The sequence below is a fragment of the Antechinus flavipes genome, chromosome 6 (genome assembly GCF_016432865.1).
Source record: "Antechinus flavipes isolate AdamAnt ecotype Samford, QLD, Australia chromosome 6, AdamAnt_v2, whole genome shotgun sequence".
In the NCBI taxonomy this organism is placed as follows: domain Eukaryota; kingdom Metazoa; phylum Chordata; class Mammalia; order Dasyuromorphia; family Dasyuridae; genus Antechinus; species Antechinus flavipes.
Genome location: NC_067403.1, coordinates 40,252,831 through 40,266,846, shown reverse-complemented (window position 1 = coordinate 40,266,846; position 14,016 = coordinate 40,252,831). Strand labels below are relative to the sequence as shown.

General features: G+C 33.5%; 1 protein-coding gene across 1 annotated transcript in view; it reads right to left on the bottom strand.

The window, feature by feature from the left end:
- CEP135 (centrosomal protein 135) overlaps positions 1-14,016 on the bottom strand; it is an 85,505-nt gene that overhangs the window by 36,209 nt on the left and 35,280 nt on the right. The window contains exons 13-17 of the mRNA XM_051964541.1: positions 9,501-9,578; positions 9,198-9,349; positions 3,474-3,589; positions 2,520-2,674; positions 1,809-1,864 (exon numbers count right to left, since the gene is read on the bottom strand). Of these exons, the coding sequence (XP_051820501.1) occupies positions 1,809-1,864; positions 2,520-2,674; positions 3,474-3,589; positions 9,198-9,349; positions 9,501-9,578 (557 nt within the window). The remainder of the gene's footprint in view (positions 1-1,808; positions 1,865-2,519; positions 2,675-3,473; positions 3,590-9,197; positions 9,350-9,500; positions 9,579-14,016) is intronic.

Sequence of the window (14,016 nt, the reverse complement as noted above, 5' to 3'; positions counted from 1 at the left end):
TTTTTTTTTCCCTTGTGGTTTTTCCATTTTGTTCGGATTCCTTTTTTACAACATGACTAATATTAGAAACTATATTTAATATGATATACATATGTAACCTATATCAGATTAATTGCTGTCTTGGAGAGGGGAGGAAGAAAGGAGAAAAATTTGGAACTAAAATCTTATAAAAATTAACATTGAAGACTATCTTTACATATAGTTGGACTATTAAGTGAAAAAAAAAAAAGTAGTAGGAAAAAAGAACAAAAAATGAATCTGACCAAAACCGGATATGGCAATAGGAAAGTTCATCACATGAATAATTTGGACAAAGATGAAGAGGGAAGGAATTTGAGTGGTAGGATGAGCAGAAGCAAAGAGGTTCGGAGAAAGAACACTAGTTTACATGAAGGGCAAAAAGAATTTAGTCTGCTATGAGTAGGCTATTCCAGATTGTTCTATATTATGGACAGCCTTAAATAAAAGAATGAAGGATTTGAACTTAATTCGACCAGCAACAAAAAGGCACCACACTTCTATGCTCTCATGAACCATGAAACTCTCTGATCTAATCATATATGATCACAGATTAGATCATCTCTTTCTTTGCTTTCCAAAACCAAACCTGATCTTTGCCTACACCATGACCTCTGGGCCATTGACCCCTTTGTTTTAGTTCCGTGCCTCTATTACTTCTGTACCAGTTATACTCTCCTCTGTTCCCTAACTTGACCCCTCTTCAAATCAGTTCAACTATATACTGTTTTCTTCTGTGTCTCTTGCCTTATCATACTGCTGATTACTCTGTGCTAAGCCTCAGCCTAGATCCCTTTCATCTTCTGCAGTCTTTGTTCTTACACACAAGCTGGAGAACCAAGATGGAGAAAATCATGTAAATGTTGTGACCCACTACATATTTATGTTATATAACTTTAAACGGACTCTCACTGCTACTTGCCCCTTTTTACATGCCCCTCCCTAATTAACTCTCTATCCCACTGATACTTCTGAACCTTTTCATCCTTCTTCAAACTTCCCATGGTTCCCCATCTTCCCTCCTTCTAAGCTCAGAACCCTTATCCACATTTTGCTGAAAAAAATTGAGGCCATTTGCTGAGTTTGCCCATTTCTCCCCCTTTCTTATCTTGGATCACTCAGATGTCTTCTATGATTATCTCTTCATTCATTCCTGCCTCATATGATGCAGTGCCCTTCTCCTTGCCAAGGCTAACACCTCTACATTCACAGAGGACCTCATTCCACCCCATGTCCTCCAAAAGACTTGTCCCCTTTAGCATTTCCACTCAAAAAACTCTCAGTTGAATCTTCCATCCCTACTATCTTCTGATATTTCTCCTGCCTTTTGTGGCTAATTTTGTGAGTAGATCCTCTCCACTTCTTTTCCTCTTTTCCACTCTCTTCTCTCTCCAAAGTTACCAAATCCAATGGCCTTTTCTCAATGCCCACCTTTCTTTACCTCTCTGGAGTCTGACACTGTTGATCAAGCTCTTCTTGATACTCTTTATTCCCTAGATTTGGGGAACACTATTCTTTCCTTGTTCCCACTTTCTATAGGAAATCTTTCCCAATCCCTCTTAATTCTACTGCCCTTCTTCTTTTAATTATTTCTGTTTATCCCTGTTTATAGCTTGCATGTTGTCTCCCTCATCAGATTGTGAAGTTCTTGAAAGCAAGGAATGTTTTTGTATTTCTTTGTATTTATATCACTTAGAATTCTTGGTACATAGTAAGTGCTTAATAAATGTTTATGGACCAACTGATAAAGTCAAATTTATAAAAAGCCAGAGTCCCACTTCACTACTTACCCTATTGTTGACTCCACATCTGATAATGTTACTTGCAAATGGGAAATAGTTTTTTCCTACAAAATGATAAAAATATACTATGAAATTATAAATAATTCCTATAAAATTTATCATTTAGCATGATGTTTATAATTTGATCCCTTTGTATAGGTAAAATCTCATTATAAAATTCTCTTACAAAACATCTTTATTAAGCACATTTCCCTCTCCTAGGGGAAGCATAATCACTTATGTCAAATAAGATCTGAAACAATAACAACATTCTCATTGAGTAAGAGAATCTGGAGATGCCTCCAAGGTTGCTATAATACTGAATACTCATCTACAGATGTATGGCCCCCAAACAGAAAAATTATTTTTAAAGTGCAAGTAAGCAAATCCTATGTGATAAAAATATATATATATATATATATATATATATATATATATATATATATATATATATTATATATATATATATATATATATATATATATACACAGTGGTGAGCAAAAAGATATTTTTAAATTAATCATATCTTCACAAATTGTAGGTACAGTATCTTATTTTCACATATTATATTTGCTTATCTTAGTTACAGCATAACAGCACCAATATTTGTCATTATTTGCACACACAATATGGAAATATGATAAAATATTCTCTAATCTGGAATAATAAAATCTACTTCTAGGAACTGAGGTTGACATGAAGAAATTATCCAACACATACCTTAGTTGCAATGTTATCTTCTGAGCTAGCGATTTTTTCTGTCTTTTCATCTACGACTTCCTGAAGGTAGTCTTTCTCCTTATCAATAACACAAATAGTATTTTTAAGTGCAACTAGTTCATCATCTTGTGAAGTTATCTTACAGGTTAGCCTATCTACAAATGAAAAAGAATGCTTGTTAGGCTAAGTAAATAGTCAAGAAAAATAAAGTTCATATGCCCAAAGGGCTATCAAATTGTGCATCCTTTGATCCAGCAGTGACTCTACGGGGCCTGCATCCCAAAGAGATCATTAAAAAGAGAAAAAGATCCACATGTGCAAAAATGTTTGTAACAACTCTTTTTGAATTGACAAGGAACTGGAAACTGAGTGGATGCCCATCAGCTGGAGAATGGCTGAATAAGTTATGGTATATAAATATAATGGAACATTATTGTTCTGTTAGAAATGATGAGCAGGCTGATTTCAGAAAAGCCTGGAAAGATTTACATGAACTGATGCTAAGTAAAATGAACAGAACCAAGAAAACATCATACAAAGTAACAAGATTATGTGATGATCAACAGTGATGGACTTGGCTCTTTTCAACAATTAGGTAATTTAAGGCAATTCTAGGGCACATGGAATGGAAAATGCCATCTACATCCTAAGAAAGAACTATGAAGACTGAAGGTGGATTCTTTAAAGCATAACATTTTCATCTTTTTATTGTTGTTTCCTTGCTTTTTTTTCTCTTGATCTGATTTTTTTTGCATAGTATGATGAATATGGAAATATGTTTAGAAGAATTGTACACGTTTAACCTATATTGGATTGCTTGCTGTCTTGGGGAGAGGAGAGGGAGAAAAAATTGGAACACAAGGTTTTGCAAAAGTGAATGACGAAAACTATCTTTGCATGTATTTGGGGAAAAAGAAGAAAAAACAAAGGAAAATAAAGTTCAGAAACACTTACTTATTTTTTCCTCTAGGGATGCTATTTGCATTTGGGCTGCTTGAAGTTCTTCACTTTTAATTGCAAATCGGTGCTGACAATCATCAACAGCTCTCTGCAACTGCTCATTTATTATCCTAAAGTATATAAATATAAAATATTCTTGATCTTTAAATAAGTTTCCAAATTTGAGATGGTAATTTTTTTTTAAATCAAAAAACTCTCCTTTAAATTTTAAATACCTTTCCTATTCTGAAAAGCTTTCTAGTTCATGTCTTCTTTTATGCTAACCACTAATCTTTCTTTTAAAAAGCAATTTATTCTTTCTAGATATCAGTTCAATGAATCTGGTGTCTCATCAATGTGGGTACTGACTATAATGATTCAAAATAAAACCTATCACGTCTACCCATCTAATGGACTTTTACCTAACTATAAATTCAATACAGGTAATTCAACCAATGCGTGGAGGAGTCCTTCCTGTAGATCTCTTAATAGTCTAAGAATATCATTAGTTGGTCCGTGCTTTTTCCATTCTATTATTTCTCTGCTATCTTTTATGACACTGCAATCATTTTGTAATGAGTGACAAAGTTTTTGCTTCCCAAAAATAACTTATTGATAGGATTCCAAGTTCTCAATCTCCTCCTATTTTTCTTCTCCTCCATACTAAATCAGAGCACTGGGCATGATGAAACCAACTTTACAATCACACAAGGTGCCTCTTCAAATGGTAAATGATCTCCCAATAGACTCCCAATGGGATGTTCCATAGCATCCATGGTCAGCAGTCTCTTTTGAATTTTTATATTCAGTTTGCCAGATCAATAGAATATAGGGATGATTTCATCAATATGGTCTTCCCCTACAAGAACAACTAAGTTAACTATAGTTACTTTCTTAGACCCTGAAGATAGCTATATCTATGTATTCTTAGTTTCAGGATTTTCAGAAATGGTATAATTTCCAAATGAATAGGCAAGATTGCCCTGGTCATTAGGCATTTTTTTTTGGTCACCTCACAATGGAACTTCCGGCACACTGACAACTGAGAGGACATTATTAATAATGAAATGAGCTTTCTTACCACAGTTCACAAATTGACAGATATGAATGTCTTCAACAGCATTTTATGATTCTGTTTTCTCCTTAAACTGATAAAGGATTGCAGAAAGCTATTGACATAGTCATGTCTAGCAACCCCTTCCCTGATCTTTGAAAGGGTATGGATAATAGATTCAGTGTCTTTCCTCTAAGCATGGATTATCTAGTCCATGATATATATATATATGGTCTGACTCTGGAATAACTAGGAAAAAGAAAATATGGCATTCTATTCATACTCATCACACACCTCAACAATGCCCTATCAAAACCTAATATTCTTTTTTTTTTTAAATAACTTTTTATTGACAGAATCCATGCCAGGGTAATTTTTTACAACATTATCCCTTGCACTCACTTCTGTTCCGATTTTTCCCCTCCCTCCTTCCACCCCCTCCCCGAGATGGCAAGCAGTCTTTACATGTTAAATAGGTTACAGTATATCCTAGATACAATATATGTGTGCAGAACCGAACAGTTCTCTTATTGCACAGGGAGAATTGGATTCAGAAGGTATAAATAACCCGGGAAGAAAAACAAAAATGCAAGCACTTTATATTCATTTCCCAGTGGAACCTAATATTCTTTAATCTCTTTCCAAGAAAGTGATCTTCCAGGGTTCACAGTTATTTACCACTATTAGAATAATACTGATAAAAAGATAAGCCTTTGTGTAAAAGGAAAGCTCAGGGACATTAAAACAACAATGATTTTCTAAAGGTAATCTAGTTTGTTCTTCTGATCAATTTTGGGTATCTCTCGTTTACTTTCAGTGTCTAAACAAGATGCTAGTACTGACTTCTATGTACTGACCAGCTAATTTAGTACCACTGTTTGGACTTTAGATATTTTTCATCATCTTGATATATTCTGTGTGAATTGTTTAAATGAACTCTTTGGCTTAACTATGGATCTTATTTAGGAGGTGCTGCAATGTATTCAATGTGTCAAGTATAATAGAATCCATTTCTCAGTCAATTGATAGATATTCCACAAAGGAAAACTGGAGAACTTTTACTTTTACAGAGAATCCTTCTTCTGGATTCTGTGCTAGATATCCTCCATAACAGAGGAAAACTTCATATTGTTTTACGCTTCCCTTAATATTAGTAATAAGGCTATCTGATCAAAGTTTATCTCATTTGTTAAAATTTTCAAAAATTTCAACATATAAAAATGCATGTATGGAGACATCTTTTTGGATAGCTGTAAAGATAGCCTTTAAATCTACTGAATCAAATGCTTTTACCTAATCCACAAACACTGAGCTCAGTGGGTTAATGTATTCTCTTTTAACTTTCAATTGTATGACCATAAATACATTATCTATTGTTAAATATTACTAACCAAAGCGCACTTATTTCCTCAAAATGTCTTTAAGATGCTCTTAAGGATGAGCATTCTGCAAAATTGCAAAAGCAAGCACGTGGGTCAGTATTTGCTGATATTCTCATAGCTACTTTTTCTGAGTAACGAGGTCCCAGACCTTTCCTCTACTTTTCCTATGGCCTCTCTCAGCTACCTTGAAAATCTATACTGCAATACCCTCAAAACTGTGGTCCAAAATGCAAGAATTGTCTTTATATGCCTTGCATTAGTCCAGTTATTCTTCCCCATGTTTGTTTTCTACAATGCTATTTCTATTTATTCAAGTAGCAAATCTGGGATTATAATATTAGAGTCCAAAGTGGCAGTTGCAGTTCACTGATGTGAAAAGCATTTTTTAAAAAATGAAAATCAACACAGATTGCTACCATGTTTTCATGTTAGCTATCCTTCCTTTCAGTTTTACCTTTTAAATGCCTTCAAGTTGATTTTGCTTAGTCAGGTCTCTCTCCTTAATTCATTTAAAATTTATCTTTCCCTGCCACATGCTATTTTATGCATTGCCATTTCATAAAATATTCTATTGTCCTTGTTTCAAAGATTTTACAAGAAAGTTTAAATTCTAAATCATCCCTGAATACCCTATTTCTCTTTTTATCAAGAGTTCACTAATCAAAGTAGTTGGCATTTTGGATCTACTTGTGATGGCAATTAATTTATATACCAATTAGTCAGATTTTTTAAAGTGATGGTTTATATGGTGTTATCACCTATTCTTCCATCCATTTTTCCTATTTTTCAAAGAAAACAGTATTTTTAACAGGTGAGATTGGAGATGCTTTAATTATATGCCATATCTAATTTTTAATCTTTGATATAGTTTTTAAATTAATTTTAATATTATATTTTGCACTTTCTTTTTTATCATTATGAACAAGACATCAATCACTTTTTGCAAGAAAGAAAAAGATTGTACACAAAATTGTGAATCTCTATTATGTGATGTTTTTATATATGTAACAAATGCAATACAGTAGTTAAAAAATTGTTTTGATTGCTTGTGTCTCTCTCCACTTCTTTTTCCTCTCTTCTGTGCCTTTGAAAACCATTGATGCCATTTCTATTTTTCTTACATCACTATTTTTTACCCCATTTTTTCCTTCCATCAAATAAAAGCTCATTTATAACAAATAAGCATAATAAAATAAAACAAATCATAGACTGGCCTCTAAAAACTTAGGTCTCATCCTACACTTGCCGACTGTGACTTTTTCAACAAAAAAATGGGAGGCTGGTCTATGCATTTAAATTCTTGTATCTTGGGGCAGAGCTAGGTGGTGCAGTGGATAGAACACCAGCCTGAAGACAGGAGGATCTGAATTCAAATCTGACCTCAGACACAACACTTCCTGGCTGTATGACCCTGGGCAAGTCACTTAACCCAATTGCCTCAGGCCCCCTCCACCCCCCCCCCAAAAAAAAAAAAAAAACCACCCTTATATCTTTCCAAAGTTGTTATCTTTTACAACATTGTAGTCATGGGATAAATTGTTCTGCTTTTTCTGCTCACTTCATGCTCCATAAGTCCATACATGATTGTCCAGTTTTCTTTAAAACTACTCTTTTAGTCACTTCTTATGGAGGAATAATAGTCCATTATTTTCACATACCATAACTTGTTCAGGAACTTCCCAATAAACAGTGAGCATTTGATTTTGTTTCCTATTCTTTGTAATGACAAAAAGTACTACTCGAAATGGGCAGCAAAATAATGCACTGGGACTAGAAATCACTAAGATTCTTGAGTTCAAATCTGGCCTCAGAGATTTACTAGCTGGGTGACCCTGGTTGCCTCAGTTTCTTCATCCATACAATGAAGCGGAGAAGGAAAAGGCAAACCACTCCAGTATCCATGCCAAGAAAACCCAAAATGTGGTCATGGAGAACTGGACACTACTGAAAAACAACTGACTGAATTAATATTTTTGTACATATGATTCTTTCTTTTTTATGTATTTAGTAGTGATATCATTGAGTCAAAAGGTATGCACAGTTAAATGACATTTAGGTTAGGGTCAAATTCTTTTTCAGAATGGCTAGATTAACTCATGGCTCAACCAATAGAGATTCATTATGTCCATTCTCCCAATGTCAGTTCAACAATTGTTATTTCTGCCAGTTTGATAGGCTTAAGGGAGAGTTGTTTTCATTTGCATTTCTCTGTTATTAGCAATATGAAAAATTTTTAAATAAGGTTGTTGATTGCCTAAATATCTTCTCATCATATTTCCTTCATATTCACATCCTTTGACCATTAATATCAGAGAATGGCTTTGAAGTTTCTTCTATCTCAATTTTTCTGATTCTGCAAATAACTTGTATGCTTTAAGCAAATCATTTAAAAGTGTCACTCCATCACACTATTTTTATATGCCAAATCTTTCAAAATATCATTTCTTCAAGGATAAGAAAAATAAGATATAAAATAAGAAAATGAGCATGTTACTATCTCCTAAGCAGTTTAGATTAGTCTTCTATTCCAGGAGCTCCACAATTTGACTTTATTCTTTCTTGAATTATTTCATATTCTCCTCCATACTTCACTTTACATTCTAGCCAAACTATTCCTCTAACATGTCTTAGGCTTTCCTCCTTTGAGTGCTTTCTCACACTTAAAATGTTGTCTCCTCCCTACTGTTCACTTATTCAATTCCCATCCATTCTTTATAGTGTCACTCAAATGCTACCTCCATCAGGTGGCTTCTCCTGATTTACCATTTCAGTAATAGATATTACAGTCCTCTTGAATGCAAAATCAACCACATATTAAAGATTGCTGTGTATATGGTTTTTTCCTGTTACTGACTATAAGCTCTTGGAAGGCAAGGTCAGTGTAATATAATTTCTGTGCATCTCCCCATAGCACTTTACCCAGGACTCTCTCACTGACTAGGGGGAAGCAACAACAGAACTTATCCTGAAGGGTTCAGATTACTGATGCTGCTTCAGTCAGGTACTATGCATCACATAACAAAAGAGAAGCAGAGCAAGAGACAGAGAAAATAGGTTTTTTTATTACCAAGGTTCATTCAGAGATCAAAGTTAATGGTGATAAAAAGTAAATTAAAAGGAAGAAGGCATATATTGCTGGTTCTCACTTGTGTAAATTGGAAACACAAGTGAAATAAATTCATTTAGGTAGTGTTTGGTTACAGTTTTTAGTAATTCTGTATCATGGGGCATAAAATAGTTCTGAGTGATTCCCAAGGTGATCAACTTTTACTTAAGCATATTAAATAATTCTAATAAACTTACTTCAGTGAGTTCAATGCTGTTTTCTGTTGGGATGAGTCATCAGCAACATGGATAAGTTTATGATATTGGAGTTTCAATTTATTCTCCAGTGACTCTATTGTCTCCTTCATCATTGATACTTTAGACTTCAAATCACATCTTTCAGTTTCAAGCTGTAATTAATGGATAAAAACGGAATGCTATATACTTAGAGATTTGGATTTTCCTCATCACTCTTTAAGAATATTACTTAAAGAAAACTGTCTAAAGAAAGCAAAAAACTTTATTTACTAAAAAGCTTCTTTTGAAAGAATTTTAAATCACCTCGTAATTAATGTTTTCCAGATCTTCCATATTTTTTTCCATTTCTGTTTTCCCCACAATAGCCAATTCTTGTATATTCTGAAAGACAATTTTATGGGGAAGGTTAGTATAAGTCACAACACAAAAGAACAAATGTGTATTAAGTGCCTACTATGTACAAGATATTATGTAAGATCCTGGGTAAGAGGGGTCAGGGATTTTAGATGGCATAATAAATAAATCTCTCCAGGAATTTATGATTTCATGTTTATACAGCACTTTTTTTACAAAACAAAAAAGTCTTAAGTGTCAGACATGGAGTACTTGAATTAATGACATGAAAAAATAGCTTTAAAATAACACAGTAATCCATATTTCATTTTAGGATCAATTTATATAAACTTCAAGAAACAAGGGTCACCATCCATAATATAAGACTTCTATAAAGATCAGATAGTAAAACTTCAGTAGAGATTTATTCTTAAGTCTACTTGTCTAAGAGGTAGGATCTGGAGTATGCATGAATATTCATTTTTATAACCTCTATAATGTCCTACTTTTATATTTCTCTGTAGCATGGAAATCATAATGGGTTCTCAAAGGCTGTGCTGGAAGAATATAAGCTCTGGAAAGTTCTACTATACTAGAAAGATGTAAGGAAATTATTAGTGAAATCTGATATCTAAGGATCAACCAAGCCACATGAAATGCTCCCAATAGTTCAACCACAAGGTGATTAATTTGTAAGTTATGGCTACTCTAGAAACTAAGTAGAAAATAATACTGAATCTTTCAAGATCCATTTCTGGTTTTCACAGTGTTCTCTTTCAGAATGGAGAAAAAAAGAATCACAAAGTTTTTAGACATATCTATAAATAACTTAATTGTGGGTAATCTAAATGTGAGATCTAAATGTGTCCAATGACAGATATGCTATTTGCTGAACCAAACAATATTGCTATTTTCACAATGAAAATAGAAGACAAAGAAAGACGTTACAGCTAAATGGAAAGAGCTTCTATATGTTCTTCAGTAGGCAAACAAAGGAGCTCATGGAATTCTTAGAGCATGAGAGACTCATGCAGAAACAAGAGAAAAAGAAACATCATTTCATAAGACACAGTCATTATTACAATAAAAACAGAAATGAAGAAAAAAACAAAACTTCTAACTACCAAACCATAAGCCTATTTCTCATTTTTGTGAATCTTTATGATAATGGTTTAAACACATTTTATTTATTTCTCTTTCTTATTTTTTAGCTTTTTATTTTTAAAATACATGCAGCACAGATAATTTTCAAAATTGCAAAACATTGTGTTTCAAATTTTTTCTCCCTCCCTTTTCCCTGTCTCTCTTCCCTAGACAGCAAGTAATCCAATATATGTTAAACATGCACAATTCTTTTATGTATTTCCACAATTATCCAGCTGAAAAAAGAAAAGTCAGATCAAAAAGGGAAAAAAACGAGAAAGAAAACAAAATGCAAGAAAACAACAACAACAAAAATTAAAAATACTATGCTGTGATTCACACTCAGTCCCACAATACTCTTTCTGAGTATAGATGGCTCTTTCCATCACAAGTCTATTGGAACTGGTCTGAATCACCTCATTGTTGAAAAGAGCCACGTCCATAAGAGTTGATCATTGTATAATTTTGTTGTTGCCATGTACAATGTTCTCTTGGTTTTACTCACTTAGCAACAATTCATGTAAGTCTTTCCAGGCCTTTCTGAAATCACCCTACTGATCATTTCTTACAGAACAATAATATTTCATAATATTCATGTACTATAACTTATTCAGTCCTTCTTCAGCTGATGGGCATCCATTCAGTTTCCAGGTCCTTGACACTACAAAAAGAGCTGCCACAAACATTTTTGCATATGTGGGCCCTTCTCCCTTATGATCTCTTTGGGATACAGACCCAGTATAGATACTACTGGATGAAAGGGTATACAGAGTTTGATAGCCCTTTGAGCATAGTTCCAAATTGCTCTCCAGAATGGTTGGAACAATTCACAATTCCACCAACAACGTATTTTTAATATCACAGTTTTCCCGCATCCCCTCCAACATTCTTCATTATCTTTTCCTGTCATCCTAACCAATCTGAGAGGTGTGTAATTGTAGAGGGCTGAAACTATTGGGTTGATGCACTGAAGTTGGGACTGCTGAGCGCTTGAGGCTAACTACTGATTGGACAATACTCTATGTGCATATGCTTGGAAAATGATCCTTTCCACTATCCGTACTGGCTCAATGATTGGTGTATAGAAGATTGTAGGAGGGACTAGGGGGTGGAGTAAAGCTAGCCAGGGACACACTCTCTGGGGTAGACGAGGGAGAAGGGGTCATGTCAATTCTGCTTTCATCTTGTTCAATCCCACGTCTGGGGACCAAGAATAAAGATTAAGGACTTTTGCTCATCCTGACTCTGGCTGATTCTGGGGTGTCCTGGGTGCTAGCATGGTGGTTACTTGTAATGGTACCTCAGAGTTGTCCTAATTTGCATTTCACTGATCAATAATGATTTAGAGCATTTTTTTCATATGACTAGGAATGGTTTTAATTTCTTTATCTGAAAATTGTCTGTTTATATCCTTTGACCATTTATCAATTGGAGAATGGCTTGTATTCTTATAAATTTGAGTCAATTCTCTATATATTTTAGAAATGAGGCTTTTATTAGAACTCTTGTATATAAAAATTTTCCTCCAGTTTATTGCTTCTCTTCTAAATTTGTCTGCATTGGTTTTGTTTGTACAAAACCTTTTTTATTTTAATATAATAAAAATTATCTATTTTGCACTTCATAATGTATTCTAGTTCTTCTTTGGCCACAAATTCCTTCCTTCTCCATAGATCTGAGATACAGACTATCCTTTGTTCTTCTAATTTGCTTATAGTATCACTCTTTATGTCTAAATCATGAATCCATTTCATATATATATATATATATATATATATATATATATGGAGCGAGATGTTGGTCAATACCTAGTTTCTGACATACTATTTTCCAATTCTCCCAGCAATGGTTTAAACACATTTTAAAGGCATCTTTCAGGAAAACATAAGAAAGATAAAGGCTTTCGCAAACAACTTTCCAAAACATATGCTATAATCCTACAAGATTCTTTGATAGATGTATCCAGAAATAATTGTTCAACAATTCTCTGATTATTGTCAAGTGAGACATAAAACAAGATGTATACTCACCAAGTGCTTTTCACTATCTCTAAAGATGTACTTCCATACAAATTAAAGAGATTTTTTACAAATGGCGAAGTCTCTTAGACAATACTATTTGGTAATAATGTTATGTCGATCGTATCAAGACCTAGAATAATCATTATAGGATTTCCTCAGTGAAATCCATAATTACTTAAAAGAGAATGCCATAACAGAAAAAAAACAAAATAAAGGGAAAAATATGTCTTATTTTGTGACACCCAGATGGATTCAGGAACCAAAGGAAAATATAAAAGTATAGAAAATTTGTTAAATTTAACTTTAGTACTAGATAAAAGTAAAACATTAGAACAAAAAAGTCTAGGATAATTCAAAATTTCCAACAGTATAATTTTATTGCATTGTAATCAGTAAAAGATGCATTTTAATATTTCTACATTTCTTTATAAAGTTCACTTTTTAAAAAAGATGTCATAATTGAGAAATAGATATGAGGGGCAGCTAGGTGCCGCAGTAGATAGAACACCAGCCCTGAAGTCAGGAGGACCTGAATTCAAATCTGTCTCAGACACTTAACACTTCCCAGCTGTGTGACCCTGGGCAAGTCACTTAACCCAATTGCCTCAGCCAAAAAAATAAAAAAAAAGAGAGAGAGAAATAGATATGCTCCTTTCTATGTTTTTTCCAGTAATGATAAGAGTTCTTTCATATTTAACTTTGTTAAAATTTTCTTGAGATCCTTGACATTCCTCATTTATCTTTTTGTTAGATTTGTCTAGGTTTCAAAGGGACACATTGAGATCTCCAAGTATTATGATTTTGCCTATTTCTCTCCGTAATTCAATTAAATTTTCTTGAAGTGAGTAATTAGATGCTGTGATGGACTTGGCTCTTTTCAACAATATGGTGATTCAAGGCAATTCTAACAGACTTGTGATAGAAAATAGCATTTGCATTCAGAGAGAAACTATGGAGCCTGAATGTTAATCAGAGCATAATATTTTCACCTTTGTTGTTGTTTGCTTGATTTTTTTAGTGGTTTTCCCCCCTTTTTTTGATCTGATTTTTCTTGAACATGACAAATGTGGAAATATGTTTAGAAGAATTGCAAATGTTTTGGACTGTTTGCTTTCTAGGGAAGGGAGGTGGGGAGAAGAGAGTGAAAAAATTTGGAACGCAAGGTTTTGTAAGAGTGAATGTTGAAAGCCATCTATGCAGGTATTTTGAAAATTAAAAGCTATTATTATTATATAAAAAAGAAAACTATCTTTGCATGTATTTGGAAAAATAAAATACTATTAAAATAAAAAAGTTACGATAGCTAATAGGCAACTATAATA